The 26,797-nt window shown below is 43.9% G+C and overlaps 1 protein-coding gene across 5 annotated transcripts in view; it reads left to right on the top strand.

Moving 5' to 3' along the window:
- The first annotated feature begins 1,581 nt into the window (after positions 1 to 1,581).
- LOC124007879 (potassium voltage-gated channel subfamily H member 7-like) overlaps positions 1,582 to 26,797 on the top strand; it is a 78,388-nt gene continuing 53,172 nt past the window's right edge. For all 5 annotated transcript variants that reach the window (XM_046318690.1, XM_046318688.1, XM_046318689.1 and 2 more), the window contains exons 1-3: positions 1,582 to 2,108; positions 2,799 to 3,029; positions 17,890 to 18,045. In XM_046318690.1, the coding sequence (XP_046174646.1) occupies positions 2,033 to 2,108; positions 2,799 to 3,029; positions 17,890 to 18,045 (463 nt within the window). In that variant the 5' untranslated portion in view covers positions 1,582 to 2,032. The remainder of the gene's footprint in view (positions 2,109 to 2,798; positions 3,030 to 17,889; positions 18,046 to 26,797) is intronic.

Genomic DNA, 26,797 nt, shown 5'->3' with positions numbered 1-26,797 from the left:
AGAATGTTCTGTAAAATATATTACAGCATCTCTTCTGTAAAGTAAAATTACAGTATTAAGCTGGCAACTGGTACAAGTATAATGCTGTCGAACTACAGTGAAATTCTCCCTGAAATCTGAATGTAAGAAATAGAATACATTTGAACATAAAATACATTTATTCAAATTGGTAACAACATAAAAACCAATTAGCAACATAATCGACAATAGAAGTAACAACAGTTAACATATATGGTTAACTAAGAACTACTGTTTTTATTTATTTACTTTTCTGCTCTTTTGCACAACAGTATATCTTCCTGCACATGACCATCTGATCATTTATCACTCCAGTGTTAATCTGCCAAATTGTAATTATTCGCCTACCTCCTCCTCATGCCTTTTGCACACAATGTATATAGACTATTTTTTTTCCTACTGTGTTATTGACTTGTTAATTGTTTACTCCATGTGTAACTCTGTGTTGTTGTCTGTTCACACTGCTATGCTTCATCTTGGCCAGGTCGCAGTTGTAAGTGAGAACTTGTTCTCAACTGGCCAACCTGGTTAAATAAAGGTGGAATTGAAAAATAGAAAAAGAAAAAAGAAAACATGCAGTTGCAGTTAACTAAGAAAACAACAAGTTGTCAAGAACGATACTTATAAACAAGTCAAGGTGCAGTACCAAACCAGCATGTGATACGAATATTCTTCCACTTCACCACTGCTAAGAAGATACTTAATCAAATATTCTGAGCGTCACGTGTCTCACCCGACAGTATGACGTTGGCGTCTGAAACTGAAACATTGAATCTACTGTAGCTATAAGCTATTTAAGTGAAGAAATATAGTATGTTAGAGTCATTTTTACAGGAGGCTTCAAATAACAGTTAATAACAATATTTTTTTCTGCATTTGACCCATAATGCAGTGCAATCTACAGCATTAACGCTGTAAAACACATGTGCAGCATTTTACTGTACATTCTACATGGTTTTACTGTTGAAATGACAGACAAGTCTTACAGTGTAGAGAGACAAATCGGAATTACTGCTCTGTGTGGTCATCATTTGGGGATGCAAAAGTTCTAAATCCTGACTTTGTCTGCTTTTTGACTATCTTCCCCTGCGGCCTGGCTATTGTATTGTTTTCTCAGTTGGCCAGATTGATGGTGAGGTTGTGCAGAGATTCTGAGACAGATGTTTTTCAGAGGGAGTGCGTGTGTGGGGTGGGGGAATACAAATGAACTTGACATAGTCGTTCAAAACGGAGTTTTGTTACGACAACTTCAGCACCATGGACAGGGAACAGCATCTGCAACATTCTCCCCCTTCTCTGTAACTTGATATAATCATTAGTTTCATAATCATAATCACTGTTTCCATTGATTCATTTTGTCGAACTGTATCCTTTTCTGTATCTGATAAACAACAGTCATCTTGCAGTCATCTTATGCATTCTATGCATTGGCAGTTACAGGAATGCCACAGTCAACGGGAGACATACACCCACGTGTTTCCCACGGGTCAATGTAAAAATAGACGATACACCTTTATTGCCCTGGCCTGGAGTCACGCATAGCTCCTTCTCAACGCATGGATATACGATTTCCTCCACAGCCTTGATTGAGCTGAGCGCGAGGTGCATGAGCTGAGCGCTGCCTGAGCGGGGTAACGTCACTGTCCGTGGCACCGCAGCATCAGTCCATTCTCCACAACAGCAGCAGTAGCAGCGAGCGCAACGCTTTAGAGCGGCGGCAGGGTCCCTCACATGATCATTTTGAAATGTTGGAGAAACTACGCTGTGCAACAACCTTTTACTACAGAGTCAATGCGGGCAAAGTGGACTTTGAATGCTTCAAAATGTGCCCCAGTCGGACCATATTTATGTTGAAATAAGGAAAAGCTCGGAAGAGCTAAGAGGGGGAGATTTCCTAAGGATGAGTGTAGACAACGGGGAGACATTCAGGCTTTAACGGTTGGAACCACTACAACTTGAGTCTCAGGAGAAAGGTGCTTGGACAGCGGAATCTTTCTTATTTTTGGCAATAATCATGCCTGTTCGGAGAGGTCATGTTGCGCCACAAAACACCTTTTTGGGGATAATTATAAAGAAATTTGAGGGACAAAGTGAGTATTATCTTTGTGTTTTTACAATAATGTATCTTAAAATTCATAATATTCATTTTGTTGGGAAGTTGTATTTGCCTTGCTTGCGCACACATTGTTTTTATCTGAATATTGGAATTTCGACAACACATTTTTTTTTAACAATCAGTAAGAGTAGAGCTGATATTGTTGTGCTTGTGATACTTTAGAAGTGGGAGAGTTGAGGTTAAAATCATTTAAATATGGGATATCATTGAGCATTGTTTAAGGTACTTCGAAGGAGCAACAACGTATGTTTCTCCACAAGATTACATGGCAATAAGTAGTATCCAAACAACAGACATATAACCTTTTTCAAATACTCCCACATTTGAAATGGTTATGGTCAGGTGGTTATGTGCCAGTTATTCAATGTGGATATCTCAGTTTTATAGTATGGCTATGGCATAAACATGAATCAAGAGGAAATGAAGCACACACCTCCATTAACAAATACTAAAGCAATGCACCCTTAGCCATGATAAGACTAAAAGAGAAATGTTTAATTGATCATCTGTATATTTTGTGATTCATAATACAGTGAATATTTTATTCTGTATATAAAGCATCATGCAGAGTGGTATTATCTCACATACCTCTGATGCTACCATGAATGTGTTAACCATCCCATTCTTCCCCACTATGATCATACACTCTTCTACACCTTCACAGATAAGAAATTCATTATAGCCAATGCCCGGGTTCAGAACTGCGCCATCATCTACTGCAACGACGGCTTCTGTGAGATGACCGGCTTCTCACGGCCGGACGTGATGCAGAGGCCGTGCACCTGTGACTTCCTCCACGGAGAGTTCACCAACAGGCATGCCATCGCCCAGGTAGCCCAGGCTCTGATGGGGTCTGAGGAGCGCAAGGTGGAGATCACCTACCACCGCAAGGATGGTGAGTACAGACTACGGAGTCCTCCCCACTGGGCTTGTTGCTCATGCTTTTGCATTTATATGAGAAATTTGAAGCAAAATACGGGTCAGTGAATAGTAACAGAATAATGCAGGAGAGAGAGGTAACGGAATGGGCTTGGCTTGACAATGGACTTTTCTGGGCGTCTGAAGTAAACACTTCAGTAGGTCATTTGTGTTGAACAAAAAGACTTACAGTGTATGTATGACATCTCATTTAGTGGCGCTCAGATAGGGGGGTTTCTGTCTAGAGCTTTTGAAGTAGAAAAACAGTATCTGTTTGTGAAGACAATTGCATCTCCATTCACTGTATACAAAATTGAACATTTTAATACATAAAAAGGTGACATATAATTGAATGAGTCGTTTAGTTTAAGCCGCTTCTGAATTTTCCATGGAGATTATGAGTTGGCATGACAGCTGCTATTGTTTTGATGGGTCACATGCTTAGCGAGTGGCAGAGTGAACGTTTAAACCACCTCTCCCATATCCAATAACCAGGGTCACCCAGGGTGCATGCGGATGCCCTCTAACGATGAGATTCCTTCCTGTCCAGATGACTAAGCTTGTAGCCGTTGCGTAATGGTCAAGGTGTATGTAATCACTGGCCTGGCTGACATTTCCACCTACAAGGGCTGAACAGTTTTATAAGAGCTGGTTGAAGCCGGGTTAAAGTTGGTGACTGGTCATGAAATGTGGTTTGCTGTGTGCTGACGGGACATTTTCACCTTGTTAAAGAAATCCTGGTGAGAACGCTGCATGTGGATAGGGGGATGTGGACAGGTAGGGTGGAGGACAGTACTGGAGAGATGGATGACGGAGGTATAATGTGGAAGAAAGAGAGGACAACGTGGGAGAATGTTTGAGGGAACTAGGGACTTGTACTGTTACTAAGCCAGTCTGGGGGTCTGATAAAGTGATTTAGCTCGACAGAGGTGTGGATGAATAGCTGGGGTGTGAAGTGGCCCTGGTAATAAACACATCATTACCACAAACTCATATCAGTGCTCCAATGCTTCTGAATGGACCGTCTCTGCAGTATGTTTTTCCAACATAGGAGAGGCCTCACAGGCATCGATCGCTTAATGAGGACACAAATACCTTCATGTTGCATTGATCTTCAAACCTGCCGTGTTGGGAGAATAAATCAATAGTGTCTGTCCTGCTATCTTTCACTGGCCAGGCCGCCCCCTAGAGATGGGATGAAGGGATGAAAAGAAAGATTGGAGGGGTAGAGAGAGAGGGGTCCTCATTATTGTTGCTGGAGCTGTAAGGCTCTAATTACCTCCCGGGTCTAAACTTCCTGAATCTGTAAGTTGCGTTCCAAATAGATCCCTTTTTCCTATATAGTGCACTACTTTTGACCAGGACCCATAGGGCTGTGGTCAAAAGTAGTACACAAGTAGGGAATATGGTGCTATTTGGGAATCAGACCATGAGCCATCTTTCTAGGGAGGGTCACAAACCTCTCATAACACAGATAGGGTTTTCACCTCCTTATAACAATTGATTTGATCGTAAGCGTTACATTATAATAAACTCATATTTTGGGTTAAGTATTGGTAAAACGACATGACATTGGTATGCACATCAAGGACGTAGGCATGGGTGGGCCTGGGTGGACACAGGCCCACCCACTGGGGAGCCAGGCCCTGCCAGGCCACCCCCCCCCAATCAGACTGAGCAAAAAGACCCTGAGGAACATCAGGAAATTACGACCTTTCCAAAAAAAGGTCTAGGTACACTTGAGGGAATTTTTCAAAAGAGGATGTATGATCATGACCTCCTAATCATCCCCAGCATCAAATTAGCTCATTCATCCCTCCTAATCTCCCCTTTAGATATTCTCCAGGTCTTTGCTGTAAATGAGAATGTGTTCTCAGTCAATGTACCTGGTAAAAATAAGGGTAAAATAAATAAATACATTTCTGAAATCCGATTTCTCTCTGATATTGTATTGCCGAGGGAGATGTGATTGTGACGTGGGTGATTGGTCATTTAGTTGGATGCCCCGATGGACCAATTGGAGCCTGCAGGCCAATCTCCTCCAATTTACAGTAATCCCCTGGCCATTAGAGCCCGTTTCTGTCCGTTACAGCCTGTGAAGGATTTTCTTGCCTCAGCAGAGTTTTGTCAGGCAGATGAATCTGTTATGAGTTGACATCTTGACCTTTTGGTGAACCTTTGGTGTTCCTTTTCTAGCTTGGTTCTATTATAAAGTTACAGCACAAAGTCTCTCTCCTCCTCGAACCATTTCCTGTGCTTACATCAGACATTAGGTATTGCGTTGTCCTTTAGTAAGTGAGGTATGCCTCTCGCTCGGACCGGCTGTGCATTCAAGGATCCAAAATGGCTGCTTGCCTCGCGTCATACAGCATAGAGGTGCCGAGTGGGACGCCATGTTGTAATGATCTTAACACCGTCTGTATTCTGCTATCAACCTTGACTTCTTTCAAATGTACCACCCAAAGTGGCACATTTCAGTTGTGTCTTTCAGTTCCACGCTGTCTCGGTTTGTCCTGGATACTACAACGACAAAAACACACTTAAGGCCATGCAGGTTGTCATGTTTTGTCTTATATTGTCTTGTCATTTTGCTTTTCCTTCTGTTCGTTTTCCCCCTGCTGGTCTTTTTAGGTTCGTTCCCCTTTTTCTCTCTCCCTCTCTCTCTCTCTTCTCTCTATCGTTCCGTTCCTGCTCCCAGCTGTTCCTATTCCCCTAATCAATCATTTAGTCTTCCCACACCTGTTCCCTATCTTTTCCCCTGATTAGAGTCCCTATTTCTCCCTTGTTTTCCGTTTCTGTCCTGTCGGATCCTTGTATATTGTTCACCGTGCTGTGTCTTTGTATCGCCCTGTCGTGTCGTGTTTCCCTCAGATGCTGCGTGGTGAGCAGGTGTCTGAGTCTGCTACGGTCAAGTGCCTTCCCGAGGCAACCTGCAGTTTATGATCGAGTCTCCAGTCTGTTCTCGTCATTACGAGTGGAATTGTTCTTTATGCTTTATTTACCGCTCCGAATTGTCTAGGAGTACTGAATATTTACTTTACTGGATTAAAGACTCTGTTTTCGCCAAGTCGCTTTTGGGTCCTCATTCACCTGCATAACACAGGTGGCTTGTTCTCTTGGAGATGGAACAAGACAATCTCCTTGTAATCACTCTACATCTTGTAGTGTGTGTCGGTGGTAACGTCATTTGTTCCGATTCGGTCCCTTTTTCAAATGTAATCAAGAGGAAACCAGAGTTTGATGCCTCTGTGCTGCGATGGGATCCTTTGGCAATCTTCACATCCATCCGTGTTTCCGATTGGTCTTGATGAACGCTCACTGTAGAGTTCTATTCTGTTCTCCTTCCCTGTCTCTCACTCTGCCGAAGTAGTGTAATGACAGTCGTGACATTCTGTCACACAACAACATCCTGTTTTTACAAATGCTTCATCTCAACCTATCTTACTACATGCAGACACTTCTATTCAATTGAATGCAGTCGTCGCTCTGTGTGTGTGTGTGTGTGTGTGTGTGTGTGTGTGTGTGTGTGTGTGTGTGTGTGTGTGTGTGTGTGTGTGTGTGTGTGTGTGTGTGTGTGTGTGTGTGTGTGTGTGTGTGTGTGTGTGTGTGTGTGTGTGTGTGTGTGTGTGTGTGTGTGTGTGTGTGTGTGTGTGTGTGTGTGTGTGTTTTCTCAATTTGGATTTGAATTTCTCAACGTATTCACATATTCAAATGGAATAATCACACAGCCTTAACCTCTATTACGCAGAGCAGACTGTGGGGATCGGGTGAGTGGAGAAACCCATACATGCTGTGTGGCATCCCAAATGGCTCCTTATTCCTCATTTAGTGCACTACTTTTGACGAGGGCCCATAGGGTTTATTGGGCCCATATTTTTATTGTGTGCTGGGCAGGTCACGAGGGTGACACACACGAGAGTAAGTCAACATTCCATCTAGACCAGAGGGTCAGAACGGCCCAAACACATACACATTAGGTAAACAGAGAGGGAGAGGACCGACGAGTTAGTGACTGTAGAATTTCAGTGTTTTGCATACATGATTCAACACAAATTCTTACTTTTACTCCCTCTCTCTCCCTCTCTCTCTCGCTCTCTCTGCTCTCTTTCTCTCTCCATACTCTCCCTTTCTGTCCTCTGCTCTCTCTCTGCTTGCTCCCCCCCCCTCTCTCTCTCTCTCTCTCTCTCTCTCTCTCTCTCTCTCTCTCTCTCTCTCTCTCTCTCTCTCTCTCTCTCTCTCTGTTGCGCTGTCTGTCTAGATCTGTAGGTGCCACAATACTGACTCCTTCCAATCAGTGGCATATTAAAAATGAAACATTACATTGACTACCTCATGAAGCACAGTATTTCTGTATTTCTGAGTAAATGTGCCATTAGGCTAATCCTACACACTTGAGAAATATAACTCTGTCCCTCTATCCCTCTATCCCTCTATCCCTCTATCCCTGTGTGTGTGTGTGTGTGTGTGTGTGTGTGTGTGTGTGTGTGTGCGTGCGTGCGTGCGTGCGTGCGTGCGTGCGTGGGGGGGGTGTATGCATGTATTTACGTTCAATTTGTTTAGTTATTGTCTTTGTTCAGTTTTGTTTGGTACTTATAATATCAGTGAGACAATAATTTGCATTCATTGGCTACATTAAAGTCCCTATCATTCACTCTGGGTTTCCGCCATAGGCACTGAACACATCTAAATAGCATGAAGCGAAGCTCTCTGTCACCATTGGTATGACAAAGTACCAACCTGCAGTAGTATGCAAATTTCCTCGAAGATAAAAGGGCTATAACACCCACTCCGACCTATCCCATCTGGAATTATGAGTGGTGATACGAGCGATGATATGTGCATAAAGCCATCTATTGAATTGAATGACTTTCGAGCGCAGAGAGTGGAATGTCATTTTTATGTGGATTTGCTGTGCAAACAAGATCATCTCTCTGCAGTATGGCCTGTAGTCAAATCTGCTATATCAGGTTCCACAGTCTCACGGAATCAGGAGAGAAGACTGAGGTAATGTCAGCAACAGTGCATATGCTACTGAAGCAAAAGAGATTGAAATACGGGAGGAAGAAAGAGGGACAGAGAAGGAGAAAGGGAGGGAGGAGATGGAGAGAGATGGAGAAAGGAACGAGGGAGGGAGGGATAATATGGAGAGGGATACTGGGAGAGAGAGATACAGTGAGTGGGAGGGAGGAGAATTCAGGTGCTGCTTAATATTGGATGGATATTTCCATCACGGGGACACCCTCTTGATTTTAGTCCAAGCTCCTCTGAGCAGCCTGTCTCAATTATAGATGAGCCTGGCACCAGCTATCTCTGTCTCTCTCACTCTCTCTCTCCCTCTCTTTTCCCCATCTTTCTCTCTCTCTCTCTCTAACGCTCTCTCTCTCCCACTCTCTGCCCCCCCCCTGTCATGCTGAAACAGGAAAGGGCCTTTCCCCAAACTGTTTCCACAAAGTTGGAAGCACAGAATCGTCTAGAATGTCATTGTATGCTTAAGATCTCCCTTCACTGGAACTAAGGGGCCTAAACCAAACCATGAAAAAGAGCCCCATACCATTATTCATCCTCCACCAAACATTACAGTTGACCAATATATGCATTCGGGCAGGTTGAGTTCTCCTGGCATCCACCAAACCCAGATTTGTCTGTCGGACTGCCAGATGGTGAATCGTGAGAACTCGTTTCCACTGCTCCAGAGTTCAATGCTGACGAGCTTTACACCACTCCAGCCGACGCTTGGCATGATGGAGCTCCCAACGAAACAGTTATTGTGCTGACGTTGCTTCCGGAGGCAGTTTAGAACTAGGTAGTGAGTGTTGCAACCGAGGACAGATGATTTTTACGCGCTATGCAATTCAGCACTCAGCAGTCCTGTTCTGTGAGATTGTGTGGCCTACCACTTTGCTGCTGAGCCGTTGTTGCTCCTAGACGTTGCCACTTCACAATAACAGCACTTACAGTATTCGAGGCATCAGTTTAGCCTTTTTATATCCTCGTATTTGACAAACGGACTTTTTGTAAATGTGGCATCCCATGATGGTGCCACATTGAAACTCACTGAGCTCTTGAGTAAGGCCATTCTACTGCCAATGTTTGTCTATGGAGGTTGCAAGGCTGTGTGCTTGATTTTATACACCTGTCAGCAACGGGTGTGGCTGAAATAGCCAAATCTACTCATTTGAAGAGGTGTCCACATAATTTTGTATATATAGCGTACAATATGACAGGGATGAATAGCTGTGATGTTGTGGATAGGTTTTCCTTGTGCACCCGTTCGATTTGCACGACCGTCAAGGTTTATGACTTCCTAGCCTGTTGGTCGGTGTGTCGGAGAGCAGGCAGCTTGCATGTTGAAGCAATAAGCAAACTCTTGCATTGGTTAGTTATGTATGACAATACATAGTGTGAAACAGGACAAATATAACCACTCCCTACATTGGGTGTAGAATGTAGGCCTATTGTAGAATGAAACAGTAAAATAATTTATTTCAGGCTACTTCCTTTAGGGGCAAATTTTCCGCTGTGTCTTTGCATGGCCATTTGGAAATCAGTTACATTTCACAATGAATTCCTCTCTTGCCTATTGTGCCCCTCCCCCTCCTCATGTACCCCTAAACCAGAGATTGTTTTAGTCACAGAGTTACCGCATAGTGTTGTCATAGCAACAGATGGAGGATGGAACCAGCCAACATATATTCTCTTGTCCTCTTCTCTAATCTATCATGGCATGTCTCTACCAGCACCTGAAGCACTGGAGCTCACTGTAGCCATGACAATTGTCAATTCCATTCTCATGAGATGTGCAGATTGCTGAGTCGTGCTGTTTGAGCTGTTCAAGGGATTATGGGACGTTCAATGAGACATTTTGTCAAAAGAATTTGAGAATTTTGTTCTTAATTCTGTTAATTGTCATTAGTACCCTAGTTGTGATACTGGATATGCCTAAGACTTAGCCATAGGGTAGCCTACATAGGGCCATGCCCGTGTAAGACACTATATACAGATGTAGGATCTTAATTTAAACCAGTCTGCTCCAGCAGGAAAATAATCCAGCAGTTACAGGGAATGTGAATTATTATGTGGATTATAATTAATGGACATTTTGTAGGGGTTGATAAAAAAATGTTTTCAAAGTGGAAATGACAAACTTTAAGAAGTCTTTTTTAACCAGAAATACACTAGAAGAAAGTTATCCTGCAACAGGGTGATCAAATTAAGATCTTACATCTGTAGACACTCCTATATTCTATCTCCACAAATGTCACCCGTGGGGAACCATGGGTATCCGACCTGATGCAGAACTCTACCCTAGGAGATGCCATGCCTGGTTGAGTATGGATGGATGTAGGGCAGGGTGTCCAGGCTTTTAAACATCTGAATCAATGAATGAGATCCTTGTTGATTTGTTGTATTTTTGAAACAGGTGTGTTACTTCTGAACAGGAACTAAATTGATGTATTGCTTTGACTAACTGACTGATTGACTGACTGATTGACTGACTTGATGGCATTACAATGACCTCCAAGCAGCAAACAAAGTAGCCAGCCAGGCAGGCAGTATTCTTCCCCCTTCTCTCTCCTCCTCTCTCTTCCCACCATCCCCCCTCTTTTCTCTCCTCCTATTTTCCCTCCACCCTCTCCCCATATGGCTACAGTCCTAGAGGCTATCTTATCCAGATCCTAGCAGTGCACCAGATCCCTGCAAAACAACACCCTGCCCAGCAAGCTACCGTCAAAGAAGATCAGCCAAACGACATATTGACAGGGAAAAGATAAATATTTTGTAGGTTATTCACTCTCCATTTTGATATATATTCTACATATGGAAATCAATATTTCCAAATGAGCTTAGATATCTCCTCTTAGGGTTGTCAGTGAAATGCATATAGGCGTAGGTGTACAGTTGTGGCCAAAAGTTTTGAGAATAACACAAATATTAATTTCCACAAGTTTGCTGCTTCAGTGTCTTTAGATATTTTTGTCAGATGTTACTATGGAATAGTGAAGTATAATTACAAGCATTTCATAAGTGTCTAAGGCTTTTATTGACAATTACATGAAGTTGATGCAGAGTCAATTTTTGCAGTGTTGACCCTTCTTTTTCAAGACCTCTGCAATCCACCCTGGCATGCTGTCAATTAACTTCTGGGCCACATCCTGACTGATGGCAGCCCATTCTTGCACAATCAATGCGTTTGTCAGAATCTCCGGGTTTTTGTTTGTCCTCCCGCCTCTTGAGGATTGACCACAAGTTCTCAATGTGATTAAGGTCTGGGGAGCTTCCTGGCCTTGGACCCAAAATATTGATGTTTTGTTCCCCGAGCCACTTAGTTATCACTTTTGCCTTATGGCAAGGTGCTCAATCATGCTGGAAAAGGCATTGTTCGTCACCAAACTGTTCCTGGATGGTTGGAAGAAGTTGCTGTCGGGGGATGTGTTGGTATCATTCTTTATTCATGGCTGTGTTCTTAGGCAAAATTGTGAGTGAGCCCACTCCCTTGGCTGAGAAGCAACCCCACACATGAATGGTCTTAGGATGCTTTACTGTTGGCATGACACAGGACTGATGGTAGCGCTCACCTTGTCTTCTCTGGGCAAGCTTTTTTGAATGGAATCAGATTATGTTACTGACTTTGGGGAGTCCAAAAGTTACGTTACTGACTAGTAACTGTAACGGATTACATTTAGAATGTAACCTACCCAACCCTGGGCTTGCCTCACAGGAACTCACCAGTCCATTACTAATGCTAAATGCCAAGCTGGCATCCACACGGTAGCCCAGCCCAAGGACGGCCTTTGACAGAGATCAAATCAGCCAACCCTCCGATGCCATAAGAGAACGCCCCGGGCACCGCGACCTATTTCATCACTTCATCATTTCTGCCATTCTTCTCAATTAGAGTTGACGCCCAGATTATCAAAGCACATTTGCATTGGCAAAACGCCGACATTTACTGCTTGCTATTTCTCCTCGTTTCTGTCCATTTGAATCTGCGTCAAGCGTTGCGCTCCAAAGGAGAGGTGCTGTATGATAACCGTGTCTCGGTGCTCGAGACTCAAAACGTGGACTAAACACACGGACAAGTGCGGGTATTCGGACACGGCCATAGACTCTCCCTACTTGAAGGTTTGGACAAACGGTGAAGAAGTGACATTGAATGAACAAGATACTGTATGTGTGTATGTGTTCGGTACAAACATCTAGCTGCCAACACATTTCCTGCAGGTGTTCTCTACATTTCAACATCTGTAAAATTCTGAAATGAGCATGTAGTATGTTGAAGCCTAGTCGAGTGTCAATCAGTCTCTTTGAAAAGACGATGGTAGCTTTATGCAACGCCTATGTAGCGCCAGCATATGTCTAGTCTAATTTTGTCTGGAGTGTGATGATGTATACACTGAGTATACCAGACATTGGGAACACCTTCCTAATATTGAGTTGCTGGCCCAAGTTTACTCCAATGCTTCCCACAGTTGTGTCAAGTTGGCTGGATGTCCTTTGGGTGGTGGACCATTCTTGATACACAAGGGAAACTGTTGAGAGTGAAAAACCCAGCAGCGTTGCAGTTCTTGACACAAACCGGTGCGCCTGCCACCTACTACCATACCCTGTTCAAAGGCACTTAAATATTCTGTCTTGCCCATTCACCTTCGGGAATGGCACAAAAACACAATCCATGTCTCAATTGTCTCAAGGCTTTAAAATGATTCTTTAACCCGTCCCCTCCCCTTCATCTAGACTGATTGAAGTGGATTTAACCAGTGACATCAATAAGGGATCATGGCTTTCCCCTGGATTCACCTGGTCAGCCTATGTCAGGTTCTTAATGTTTTGTAAACTCTGTGTATTTCTTGCTCCGTTCGGAGCGTGGCTCTTTCCAAAACCCACTGAGCCTTCAATCACTCTCCATGGTCTTCTAGACAAGTCGACCATTTGCGATTGCAGGGACACTGTATGGTGCTGGATGCATCAAACAGATGAACAAAACAAAAGTAGCATCACCTCATCAATCCATTCAGGGCATGGACAGGGTCGTATTCACCGGGCACCAAACTAAAGAAAAATGGACGGAAACGGGGAGCAACTACCTGAACCGGTCCAATAACAAGCGCTTGTTTTTTCGTTGAGAAGCGTTTTGCTACGTTGTGCATTAGCGAATACAAACCAGAGCAAGGACACAGAGCTGCATGGGAGGGGCCCGCCTAATGGAGTTAGGTCATAGGGGAAACCCTGGGGTAGAGTAACGCTTTCCCTTCCCTCCAGGATCAGTTGCTCTCCTCTCTTTGTGTTTTTAAATGTCCCCTGGAGGGAGGATTACATTTCTGGAGCCTCCATGGGCTGCTTGAGTGTCTCTCTCTCTCGCTCTCTCTCTCTCTCTCTCTGAAGGTGGGCGGAAAGAGTCTAGTCGACCATTAAGGAAGCTTTGACAATTGAAGAGAAGGAAGAGCATGCACATCCAACATGTGGGTGCTGGAGTAGGAAATGATACACAGATGAAAAAGGACCAAGCAGCATGTGGATTCTCCTTCCTCCTTTCCTTGTCAATTGCCTTAAAAATGTCTAATCCCGACGACAACTTGGATTGAAGTGCGGTACTCTACAGTGCACAGATCAACTAGAAGAGGGACTGTGATTTCCACCACGGAGGTGAAATAATCTCGTCCTGAGCAGTTCCTGAAACAGCTCTCTCCTTCTCCCCTGCAGTGACAGCTGTCAGGAATTAGCTTCTACTGTGGTTTCTGCCCTCAGGCCAATACGGTACCAACCATCAGCTAGCTCCCCCATTGCTGCACGCCTCAGCTCTCATCAGTGTCACTTCCCTACCTCCCACTACTCTAACTTCCCACCACCGTCCCTGTCCTCTGAGAGGGCAATCTAAAATGACTCCCACTGCAGGGAAATTCACAGTATATACCTATCTATGGAACCATCTGTCAAGAACTATCCATACGCAATTATCTCCTAGGTGGGTTGTTGTACTGCAGTGTAGATGGTAAAAGCTGTGGAACTGGCAGAGATGGAGGGGGAGAGGGAGCGAAGGGGGGGGGGACAGAGAGAGAGACTGACAGACAGACAGAGAGATAGAGAGAGAGAGAAAGAGAGAGTGAGAGAGAGAGAGAGAGAGAGAGAGAGAGAGAGAGAGAGAGAGAGAGAGAGAGAGAGAGAGAGAGAGAGAGAGAGAGAGAGAGAGAGAGAGAGAGAGAGAGAGAGAGAGAGAGAGAGAGAGAGAGAGAGAGAGAGAGAGAGAAGATGACTTGACAGGGTTGATGATTCTCTCTTAAAGGGACCAGGGACTGACTGTCTGTGTGCTTCAGCTGCTGAGATGGAGCCTCTTGATGAACACCATTGTTTTAATTATTGATAGTGGAAATAGAATCTAATGACATTTTCCAGCATCTTGAAACGGAAATTAATTATGAGCAGTAAGCACACATAGGCCACTTTGTTGTGTATTCACACACACACACACACACACACACACACACACACACACACACACACACACACACACACACACACACACACACACACACACACACACACACACACACACACACACACACACACACACACACACACACACACACACACACACACACACACACACACACACACACACACACATAACCTTTCGAACCAGGATGAATGATCACACTCCCAAACCCCCTGTTGTTCATCAAATGGATTTCAAGGCTTCAGTCACTACAGTAGCAGTTTCAATTAGACGTACAAAACTTGACTGGGACAGGAGAAATAACATAAATGATTAGGAATCGTCCTTTTCCTGAACTTTTCTCAATGTGGCGAATGCTGCAGTTGAACAAACATCAAAATGTATCTTGAATTTGTGAGATCATTGGTGCTTTTCCATTAACTACCGTCAATGTAATTTGAATAAAAACACATGGTCTTTTCTCTCTTCCTGTCATTTACACCTGCTGTGGCATGTATAGCCATAACATTTGGCCATCACTAGCTAGACATTGTTAATGTTGTAAATGACTATTGTAGCTGGAAACAGCTGATTTCAGCCCCATCCTCTGACTCAGAAGAGGAAAGAGATTGTAGGGGGAGGAATAACGTTAAATCTTTCAAATGCTAAATCATTACTTGAATAAAAAATATATGTTCATGTTATTTTTTAAGTTTCCAATACTGCGGTTGTATGTTACTGTATACAGAAATACCCACTAGGTACAATACTGTAAAGACCAGCGCCCATTTTCACAAGATTGGACAGACAGAGAGGACCTGATCGTAGATCAGCGCTCCTACTCTGAGACGCTTCATGAATACAGGCCCATGTCTTCCTCAGTGATGTATTGTGTTTACAGGTGTGTTCTCCCATTACACAGCACCATGTAAATCAGCTTCATCATGGCCTATTACATTTAGTTGGACAGGGAACATCTGCCTAATTAATGCCACTGGTAGGCTGTGTGTGTGTGTGTGTGTGTGTGTGTGTGTGTGTGTGTGTGTGTGTGTGTGTGTGTGTGTGTGTGTGTGTGTGTGTGTGTGTGTGTGTGTGTGTGTGTGTGTGTGTGTGTGTGTGTGTGTGTGTGTGTGTGTGTGTGTGTGTGTGTGTGTGTGTGTGTGTGTGTGTGTTGAGACTGAATATGATCAGATCTGCTGTTGAGACTGAATATGTAGGCGGAAAGCAGAAATTAGCATCAGCACCTGCGGTGATCTTTTGATCTGTCTGTTTATAATACATCAGGTGTCTTCCTGAAGAGAGGCTGAGTGGATATCTTATTTCTTACATCACAGAGAGAGTGAGAGAGAGAGAGAGAGAGAGAGAGAGAGAGAGAGAGAGAGAGAGAGAGAGAGAGAGAGAGAGAGAGAGAGAGAGAGAGAGAGAGAGAGAGAGAGAGAGAAGGAAGGAAGGAAGGATAGAGAGGTAGATGAAGATAGGGCTGGGAAAGGAAGAGGGACTGAGACAGATAAATAGATAGATAGATAAAGAAGAGGGACTGAGACAGATAAATAGATAGATAGATAGATAGATAGATAGATAGATAGATAGATAGATAGATAGATAGATAGATAGATAGATAGATAGATAGATAGATAGATAGATAGATAGATAGATAGATAGATAGATGGATGGATAGTGGATGGATGGATGGATGGATGGAGTGTGCTTGTATTTTGCATGCATTTGTAACCCGTGATTGATATGGGATTTCTGCAGTGCTACATATGGGATTGCTCCATTCATGACTCCTTCGTGATAATAACTCTCATTTGAATAATTTGAATTTGAGAGAGATTGATTTAACCCACACACGCCACAACGCAGAGCCACACTCAGACATACACAGAAGCACACCCACATGCAAAGACAGACATGCAAATCTAGTGTCATCAAGGTCAGTCCAGATTACACGATGAAATGTTTAGAAAGCATGATCATTATAATCACACCCTCACAACACACACACCCCAGCCTCCATACACATCCCAGCCTCCACACACACCCCAGCCTCCACACACACCCCAGCTTCCACACACATCCCAGCCTCCACACACACCCCAGCCTCCACACACACCCCGGCTTCCACACACCCCAGCGTCCATACCACCTCAGCCGCCACACACACACACCCCAGCCTCCACACACACCCCGGCCTCCATACACACCCCGGCCTCCATACACACCCCACCCTTGCAGCACCAGGGTTGTGGGATCGATTCCCACAGGGGACCAGTATTAGAACGTATGCACTCACTACTGTGAGTCGCTCTGAATAAGAGTCTGCTGAAATGTAAATGTGTGTGTTTCCTAGCGGTAATGTGTGTTTTTCATGGTGTAAAACTGGCAGGGCTGGTTGTCCCATGGGACCATGCCGAGCTATTAATAGGCTGGCGGTGACAGCAAGACTTTGATCTGCATGAGAGAGAAGCACTTTAAGAGAAGAGATGCCATGTGATCTATATATAAAACATATGACACAGGCCATCACAGTAATGACAGAGGTTCCACCTCCATTGTAGGCAGAGGATATGTTGAACAAAATCTATTTGTCTTCACTCTCATCTCTCAGTGTCCCTCATTCATTTTGACACTGTGGCCAATGCAAAAGCGTACAAGTACTGCATGGCTTATCATTTGCAATGCACATTCAGGGTTTTCAGTGTGCTTGAAATACACCTGTGGGACTATTTTAGTGTTATTGTCTGCCATTTCAATCTCAATTTAACCCAGAGTGTTTTAAGTGCATCGTTTTCCTTTTTCATACGGGATGCGTCGGCCATATCCTGCCCACTGGGCTTCGATCACAAACCACCGCTAACTCTGGGGGCGATGCTGCCTTGTGATGAAGGGGGAACATTAACACATGTTAATTACACTTTAAGGGATGACGTCGTCTCGTTTATTTGAGTCCCGGCGATGACTTAAATGTCGTTAATGAGACAGGGATTAGGTTGATTGCAGTGAACCATAATTGGTATTAACACAATCCATTTTGGGGTTTTAGTGAACACTCATCCACAGGAAGGGACTAAGACTCAGGGAGGAAGACTGAATGCATTTGACAATGAGAATCTATAATAGTATAATGTTAACAGTGATAATGTTTTACCAGCCTCAACATACTTCTGATAATAATTGATTGAATTCATATAGGGCTTCTTACTAAATGCCTTTAGTTTGGAATAACACAATGTTCACATATTTGCGATCACACCCCAGAAACATTTCTCTCTTGACCTTTCCATTTGTTCTCTTTTATCCCCACCTTCCTTTATCTAAACCATCCTATTTGGACAAAGATATCTAAATGTCAATGAGCATCAACTCTAGTGTGAAACCTGTGTCTCTTTTTCCTCTCCCGTAGGCTCTGACTTCCTGTGTAACACCCACATCATCCCAGTGAAGAACGAGGAGGGCATGGTCATGATGTTCATCCTCAACTTTGACTACATCCTAGAGGAGGACAGCAGTGACTCTCTGGAGGGACTCAACCACACGTCTCCTGCCAAAGCTGAGCCAAGTGAGTAACCTGTCAACGCCTAGGCTTTAGCTCAGTCGGCTAAAACCCTACATTCAAATGAAACTTTACCAGAAAAGGGACTGAATGTCTCTGACACTCTGTACAGGAGTAACACAGTAGTATATCCCAAGGAAAACTAAACAATGGATTGAAACATTACTCTTTCATTTACATTACATTTAAGTCATTTAGCAGACGCTCTTATCCAGAGCGACTTACAAATTGGTGCATTCACCTTATGACATCCAGTGGAACAGTCACTTTACAATAGTGCATCTAAATCTTAAAGGGGGGGGGGGGTGAGAGGGATTACTTATCCTATCCTAGGTATTCCTTAAAGAGGTGGGGTTTCAGGTGTCTCCGGAAGGTGGTGATTGACTCCGCTGTCCTGGCGTCGTGAGGGAGTTTGTTCCACCATTGGGGGGGCCAGAGCAGCGAACAGTTTTGACTGGGCTGAGCGGGAGCTGTACTTCCTCAGTGGTAGGGAGGCGAGCAGGCCAGAGGTGGATGAACGCAGTGCCCTTGTTTGGGTGTAGGGCCTGATCAGAGCCTGGAGGTACTGAGGTGCCGTTCCCCTCACAGCTCCGTAGGCAAGCACCATGGTCTTGTAGCGGATGCGAGCTTCAACTGGAAGCCAGTGGAGAGAACGGAGGAGCGGGGTGAGTTCCCTTAATGAGTACAGTTTCATACCGTTTCCCCTTGGCTAGTTTAATGTTAGATGTTCTTTACCGTACGGCCATCAGATTTGCCACCAATGCTCCTTATAGGACACATCACTGCACTCTATACTCTTCTGTAAACTGGTCATCTCTGCATACCCGCCGCAAGACTCACTGGTTAATGTTTATTTATAAAACCCTCTTAGGCCTCACTCCCCGCTATCTGAGATATCTACTGCAGCACTCATCCTCCACATACAACACCCGTTCTGCCAGTCACATTCTGTTAAAGGTCCCCAAAGCACACACATCACCTGGGTCGCTCCTCTTTTCAGTTCGCTGTCGCTAGCGACTGCAATGAGCTGCAACAAACAATCAAACTGTCACGCCCTGACCTTAGAGAGCCGTTTTATTTCTCTATTTGGTTAGGTCAGGGTGTGATGTGGGGTGGGCATTCTATGTTTTGTTTTCTATGTTTCTTTGTTTCTATGTTCTGGCCGGGTATGGTTCTCAATCAGGGACAGCTGTCTTATTCAATTATTCAAATAAAAAGAAAATGCACGCTCACCACGCTGCTCTTTGGTCTACTTCTTACGACACCCATGACAGAACTACCCACCACAAAAGGACCAAGCAGCTTGGTAAAAAGGAGGACTGGACATGGGATGACATTCTGGACAGCAAAGGATCCTGGACATGGGAGGAGATCCTGGCCGGAAGGGATCGCCTTCCATGGAAACAGGTGGAAGCAACCAGGAAGGCGGAGGCAGCTGGTAAAGGGGCTCATCGTTACGAGGGAACACGGCTACCAAGGAAGCCCGAGAGGCAGCCCCCCCAAAAAAATTAATTTGGACAAAGTGTTGGAAACCTGAGCCAACTTCCCGTGCTTACCGTGGCGAGCGTAGTACTGGTCAGGCACCGTGTTATGCGGTGGAGCGCACGGTGTCTCCATACGGCCCACGGCCCAGGATATCCTGCATACTTAGGTATCCCTTTTTTCCTCCTTTGATTGTGGGTAGTTGACTTTTGTTAGTGGCACTATACCCCTGTAAGCTTCACGGTCATTTTGTATTGTTTATTGTTTTTGTTGGCGACATTATTCAACTAAAAATCAAATGTACGCTCACCACGCTGCGCTTTGGTCTACTTCTTACGACGCCCGTGTCACAAACAGGACAGTTTTACCTCAATTTCTTCAGTCAAAGACTCAATCATGGACACTCTTATTGACAGTTGTGGCTACTTTGCGTGATGCATTGTTATCTCTACCTTCTTGCCCTTTGTACTGTTGTCTGTGCCCAATAATGTTTGTATCCACCCAATGTTCATATGCTACAGCAACTAGCTAAATGTTTTGACATGGCCCCAAATGAATATAGTTGGGTTACAGTTTTCATATTTTAACCGACGTGTTACGAACGCGTCTGGTGTAGATTAACAAAATCAAATGTCCGGTTTGTATGAAAGACACTTGGCCTTTGTTTTTTGTCATCCCCAGATCTACAGTAGTCCCACCATGTGTTCACCACTCACTCGACCTTGTGAACTACTGTACACCCACAGTTATTCCTCGGCTTGGCAGGGCTGTCTCTGTCTAATGCTTCCCAGTGGTGCTGTACTTGCTCTCATTGCTTCCTCTACAGGCATTGACATGTAAAATGGCCCCCACAGACCCAGAGAGAGGTCATTCCTTAGATCAGAGTAATTGGAGGCCCTTACAGGCTTTAGTGCTTGAGAGAGAGAGAGAGAGAGAGAGAGAGAGAGAGAGAGAGAGAGAGAGAGAGAGAGAGAGAGAGAGAGAGAGAGAGAGAGAGAGAGAGAGAGTGTGTGTTTGCGTGTTTCTATAATCATATTTGCGTAGTAGACAGGTTTTTAGGATTTCCACACATGGAGAATTTGTTTTAGCAGCCTTTATAAAAGCGCATTTCATGCAGTTCTACATAATTTACATGATATTAGCAGAACACTTTTTATCCCACACCTCACTATTCAGGTACTGTAGGATGCCATTTTGGAACTTCAATTATTTTTTAAATATCTATAATTATTTGTTTATTATTATTATTATTATTGTACATCATTGTTATTATAGTAGGCCTATTTATTCATCTAAACCTCTTCTTTAAATATGCTAAATATGTTTTGTTTCATTCTGTTGAAACATTTTCTTTGAATAAATTAAGTTCGATCTGTCTAGGTTATAAGTAAGCCATTTGTAAAATATATATTGCTTTAATTTGTTGGTTACGGAAGGCACTAGGTTTTCTTTGAAAATGCTGCAATATAGCCTGTTCAATAATGTTTGTGGTTTAAACCAGTTCACAAGGTTTTTGGTTCATTCCGTCGAGTTATTTTCTTTGGCCAAATGAAGTTCCAACTGTATGATGTGCCTATAAACGATGGCCTGACTTACTGCACTTTTGATATGACCTTAATAAAGTTTAGAAACGTTTGTGAAGGTTTGGTGTGGTGTGGCTATTAGCTTATCATACTGTAGGCCTAAGACATGAAGGCAGTGTGCACCAGCTGACTGACTGGTGTCATAGCATGCCCCCTCCATCTCTCTCTCTCTCTCTCTCTCTCTCTCTCTCTCTCTCTCTCTCTCTCTCTCTCTCTCTCTCTCTCTCTACCTCTCTCTCTCTCTCTCTCTCTCTCTCTCTCTCTGTCTCTCTCTGTCTCTCTCTCTCTCTCTCTCTCTCTCTCTCTCTCTCTCTCTCTCTCTCTCTCTCTCTCTCTCTCTACCTCTCTCTCTCTCTCTCTCTCTCTCTCTCTCTCTCTCTCTCTCCCCTCTCTCTCTCTCTCTCTCCCTCTCTCTCTCTCTCTCTCTCTCTCTCTCTCTCTCTCTCTCTCTCTCTCTCTCTCTCTCTCTCTCTCTCTCTCCCTCGCTCTCTCTCTCTGTCTCTCTCTGTCTCTCTCCCTCTCTCCCTCCTCTCTCCCTCTCTCCCTCTCTCTCCCTCTCTCTCTCTGTCTCTCTCTGTCTCTCTCTCCCTCTCTCTCTCCCTCTCTCTCTCTCTCTCTCTCTCTCTCTCTCTCTCTCTCTCTCTCTCTCTGTCTCTCTCTCTCTCTCTCTCTCTCTCTCTCTCTCTCTCTCTCTCTCTCTCTGTCTCTCTGTCTCTCTCTCTCTCTCTCTCTCTCTCTCTCTCTCTCTCTCTACCTCTCTCTCCCTGTCTCTCTCTGTCTCTCTCTCCCTCTCGCCCTCTCTCTCTCTCTCTCTCTCTCTCTCTCTCTCTCTCTCTCTCTCTCTCTCTCTCTCTCTCTCTCTCTACCTCTCTCTCTCTCTGTGTCTCTCTCTCTAAAGTTTTGCACATGTTACACATCAGAACACAAGGAATAGTGTTTTTGTCATTTGTTATAGACTGTTTTTAGGGACATGTAAATGTAACTCATTTGACCAAAATCCCTTGTTTATTGATGGTGCTGGCTGCGTGGGTGGATGCCCTAATCGGTTACGCAACCATTGCAAATGATTGACCGGTAAATGTATCAAATGTCCGATAAATTCAAATCTTCCCAGTCACTTGTCCGGCGCCAGATTTTCCTAACGGAAACCCTGATATACAGTGCCTTCGGAAAGTATTCAGAACCCTTGACTTTTTCCACATTTTACAAGGTTACAGGCTTATTCTAAAATATATATATTTTTAAACGTCCCTCATCAAGCTACACACAATACCCCATAATGACGAAGCGAAAACAGGTTTTAGACATTTTTGCTCATTTAGAAGAAAAATAAATAAAAATGAAATATGACATTTACATAAGTATTCAGACCCTTTACTCAGTACTTTGTTGAAGCACCTTTGGCAGTGATTACAGACTCAAGTCTTCTTGGGTATGACGCTACAAGCATGGCACACCTGTATTTGGGGAGTTTCTCCCATTCTTCTGTGCAGATCCTCTCGAGCTCTGTCAGGTTGGATGGGGAGCATTGATGCACAGCTATTTTCAGGTCTCTCCAGATATGTTTGATCGGGTTCAAGTCCGGGCTCTGACTGGGGCACTCAAGGACATTCTGAAACTTCATCCCAGTCTGAGGTCCTGAGCACTCTGGAGCATTAAGGATCTCTCTGTACTTTGCTCTGTTCATTTTGCCTCGATCCTGACTAGTCTCCCAGTCCTTGCTTCTGATAAACATCCCATAGCATGATAGTGCCACCACCACCATGCTTCACCGTAGGGATGGTGCCAGGTTTTCTCCAGACGTGACACTTGGTATTCAGGTCAAAGAGTCTAAAAACCTGTTTTTGTTTTGTCATTATGGGATGTTGTGTTTAGATTTTTTATGATTTAAAAAATATATAAAATAAGGCTGTAATGTAACAAAATGTGGAAAAAGTCAAGGTGCCAAAGGCACTGTTTCCAATTATAAATATTAAGCATTGGCTACTCATCTGTGATGGCCTATGCGCTCGTACCAATTTCTCAGATAAGCTACTTTGAAAAATAGCTCTGTTTTCTCAGAATCACTGTTGTTGTTGAAAATGTTTTTTTTGTTAGCTTCAGATTAGTCTTCTCTTTTCAGCAGTAGGCATTTGCTTTCAAATTTAGAAATGAAGTATTTTGAAATTTGCAAGAAGGCTAATTTACAGCTGCAACCAACCATAGAAATATAATCCATCGATGGCCGTTCCCATTCAAGTCAGGACTGGCAGCCATTGCTTGTGTACCCATTAGTTTAACAGTCAAGTGCCAGGGTAAGAGGTTCCAAAATCCTTCAAAGGAGGATTTTGGCCACAACGCAACAAGCTGTTCTGTATTTGGCACACGTGCAGCCCAAATTGCAGCCTTCCCAACTATAAGTGCTTGTGATGAAACGTAATCCCCAGCTATTTGTTAGACACTATTGATCCTCTGTAGCTCTGTTATGCTCTCTAGTATTTTGATTTATTTTATGTATGTCGGTTCAGACAGGAGAAATATAATTTTGGAGAAAGAATATTTTTTATATCGGCTGTTCTTATAAGGGTCTCACTCCCAGTTCCTCAAAAGCACCTCTGCCAAAAGTGTGGGGCGGGCAATCCCATAATTGAACGGAGCATGAAAATAAACGATTCAGGACAAAAAACATGAATTTCTAAACATCTCGGCAGTGTGAATGCTGCTGTCAGACTGACTCATTTACAAGGTGGAGTCTTGCTCTGCTCACCTACCTTCACTCTCACCTTCTCTAAAAGCCTCTTTAAACTGGTACAGGGAAATTATCGTTTTCGCACTTTGGCTATTTAGGTTGGAACATTTAGCCCTTGCACATTTCAGGACACCATTTTTTCCTCATTCTTCCAGAAGAATTGTTCCTTTTCTTCTGTTAGCAGATAGATGATGGTCATGACTCATAGCGGTCCCTGCATAATTAAAGACCACAATTAGACCTGGTCCAATACAGAATTCTGTTACGCATCACCCTCTGTGGTTTAGGGCAAAAACCGGATGCAATGGAAAGAGAGCCTGTGATATGTCTTCCGCTTTCGCAAGTTAACAAGGGAACGCTCCATCTTAACTCCTCCACATTTACTGGATTGGTTCAACAGTGCAGAAAAGAACCTCCCCCGACAGTCATTTTTATCTTGACCTGCCAGAAAGAAAGAAAAGCATTTCAGGCGTTTCTTTTCCACCTGCTTACGTCGGGTTAGCCATGCAGAAATGCTCCTACGTGAACATTGATTAAGCCCCATGCACACAAATGACGTAAGGGCTCAGCGAGGGAGTCAGAGAGAGAATGATGCTGTGGCCTTAGCTTGACCCAGGGAGTGCTCGGCCATGCATTAGGTGCTGCTGCTACAGTATGTATTGCTGCTTTGTGGTGTGTTGGTCAACCATAGTCTAATTTCACACCCCGTCTTAGTCGGTTTTCTCTTTGTATTGATCAGGGTTGCTGGAAATGGTGCTTGGTATGGACCCAATAATGGCATTGATGTTTGGATGGTTTGAGAGCCAATAGAATGTATTGCCGGTGGTCAGTCGTGTCTCTTTGGCTTCGTGTCGTAAGGGTTGGAGATGTCAAGGAAATGTTTCCATTACTTGTTGAGAGGAGCGAAGGTACAGGGGCGGTCATTCAATGTTATAGGCATATCTATGTGATATTGAAGTACTATTCATTCACCCCTGGGGTTCTTCTGAAGACATTGACTTCTATACTCTTAGAAAACAGGGTTCCAAAAAGGTTATTGGTGGAGATATATTTTTATTGAACCTTTATTTAACCAGGCAAGACAGTTAAGAACAGATTCTTATTTTCAATGACAGCCTAGGAACAGTGGGTTAACTGCCTTGTTCAGTGGCAGAACAACAGATTTGGACCTTGTCAGCTCAGGGATTCAATCTTGCCATATTTTGGTTACTAGTCCAACACTCTAACCACTAGGCTACCTGACACAGTGTGGGGGATGTGTTGTTACCTACCCTTACCCCCTGGGGCGGCCCGTCAGGAAGTCCAGGATCCAGTTGTAGATGGAGGTGTTTAGTCTCGGGGTCCTTAGCTTAGGGATGAGCTATGTGGGCACTCGGGTGTTGAACGCTGAGCTGTAGTCAATGAATAGCATTCTCACATAGGTGTTCCTTTTTTCTTGGTGGGAAAGGGCAGTATGGAGTGCAATAGAGATTGCGTCATCAAAGGATATTTTGGGGCGATATGCAAATTGGGGTGGGTCAAGGGATTCTGGGATAATGGCGTTGATGTGAGTCATTACCACCCTTTCAAAGGACATGGCTACAGACGTGAGTGCTGCGGGTCGGTAATCATCTAGGCAGGTTACCTTGCTGTTCTTGGGCACAGGGACTATGGTGGTCTGCTTGAAACATATAGGTATTGCAGACTCGGTCAGGGACAAGTTGAAAATGTTAGTGAAGACACTTGCCAGTTTCCGCATGCTCAGAGTACACATCCTAGTAATCCATCTGGCCCTGCAGCCTTGTGAATGTTGACCTGTTTAAAGGTTTTACTCACATCGGCTACGGAGAGCGTGTTCACACAGTCACCCGGAACAGCTGGTGTTCTCATGCTTGCTTCTGTGTTGCTTGCCTCAAAGCGCACATAGAAGCCATTTAGCTCATCATTTAGCTCATCGTCTCGCGGCTGTGCTTCCCTTTGTAGTCTGACTAGCACCGGAGCTGGTGTAGTAGGATTCAATCTTAATCCTGTATGGACGCTTTGCCTGTTCGATGGTTTGTCAGAGGGCATAGCGGGATTTCTTATAAGCATCTGGGTTAGCTCAGTGGAAACTAAATATAAAATATAGTCGATGCATAAGTATTCAGCCCCTTTGTTCAGGCAAGCCTAAATGAGTTTAGGAGTCAAATTCTGCTTAACAAATCACATAAAATTTGTAAGAACTCACTCTGTGTGAAATAATAGGGGTTGACATGATTTTGAAATGACTAACCCTCCCTCTGTCCCCCATACTGTACATACACCATCTGTAAAATCCCTACGTCAAGTATTGCATTTCAAGCACAGATTCAACTACAAAGACTGAGCTGCAAGACAGGAATAAGACTGCTCAGGGATGTTACCATGAGGCCATTGGTGATTGTAAAACTGATACAGAGTTCAATGGCTTTGATGGGAGAAAACTGAGGATGGATCAACATTGTAGTGACTCCAAAAGAATAACATAAATATACACAATTTTAATATTCCAAAACATGCATCTTGTATGCAACAAGGCACTAAAGTAAGACAACATGGCAAAGGAATACACTTTTAGGCTTAAATACAAAGCCTTATGTTTGTAACATATCCAACACAACACATCACTGAGTAATTCCTATCTAATTTTCAAGCATGGTGGTGGCTGAATATTGGTATGGGTATGCTTGACATCGGCAAATACTGGGGAGTTTTTCAGGATAAAAAGAAACGGATAGGGCTAAGCACAAGCAAAGTCCAAGAGCAAAACCTGCTTCAGACGGCTGTACACCAGAGACTGGGAGAGGAATCTTACAGCAGAACAATAACCTACAACACAAGGCCTACACTGTGTTGCTTACCAAGAAGACAATGGATGGTCCCAAGTGGCCAGACAGTTTTTAAATCTGCTTGAAATACTATGTCAAGACTTGGAAATAGCTGTCTAGCCATGATCTCCAACATCTTG

The sequence above is a fragment of the Oncorhynchus gorbuscha genome, linkage group LG21 (genome assembly GCF_021184085.1).
Source record: "Oncorhynchus gorbuscha isolate QuinsamMale2020 ecotype Even-year linkage group LG21, OgorEven_v1.0, whole genome shotgun sequence".
Taxonomy (NCBI): domain Eukaryota; kingdom Metazoa; phylum Chordata; class Actinopteri; order Salmoniformes; family Salmonidae; genus Oncorhynchus; species Oncorhynchus gorbuscha.
The sequence above is the reverse complement of the archived record's forward strand: the minus strand, read 5'-3'. Positions and strand labels throughout refer to the sequence as shown.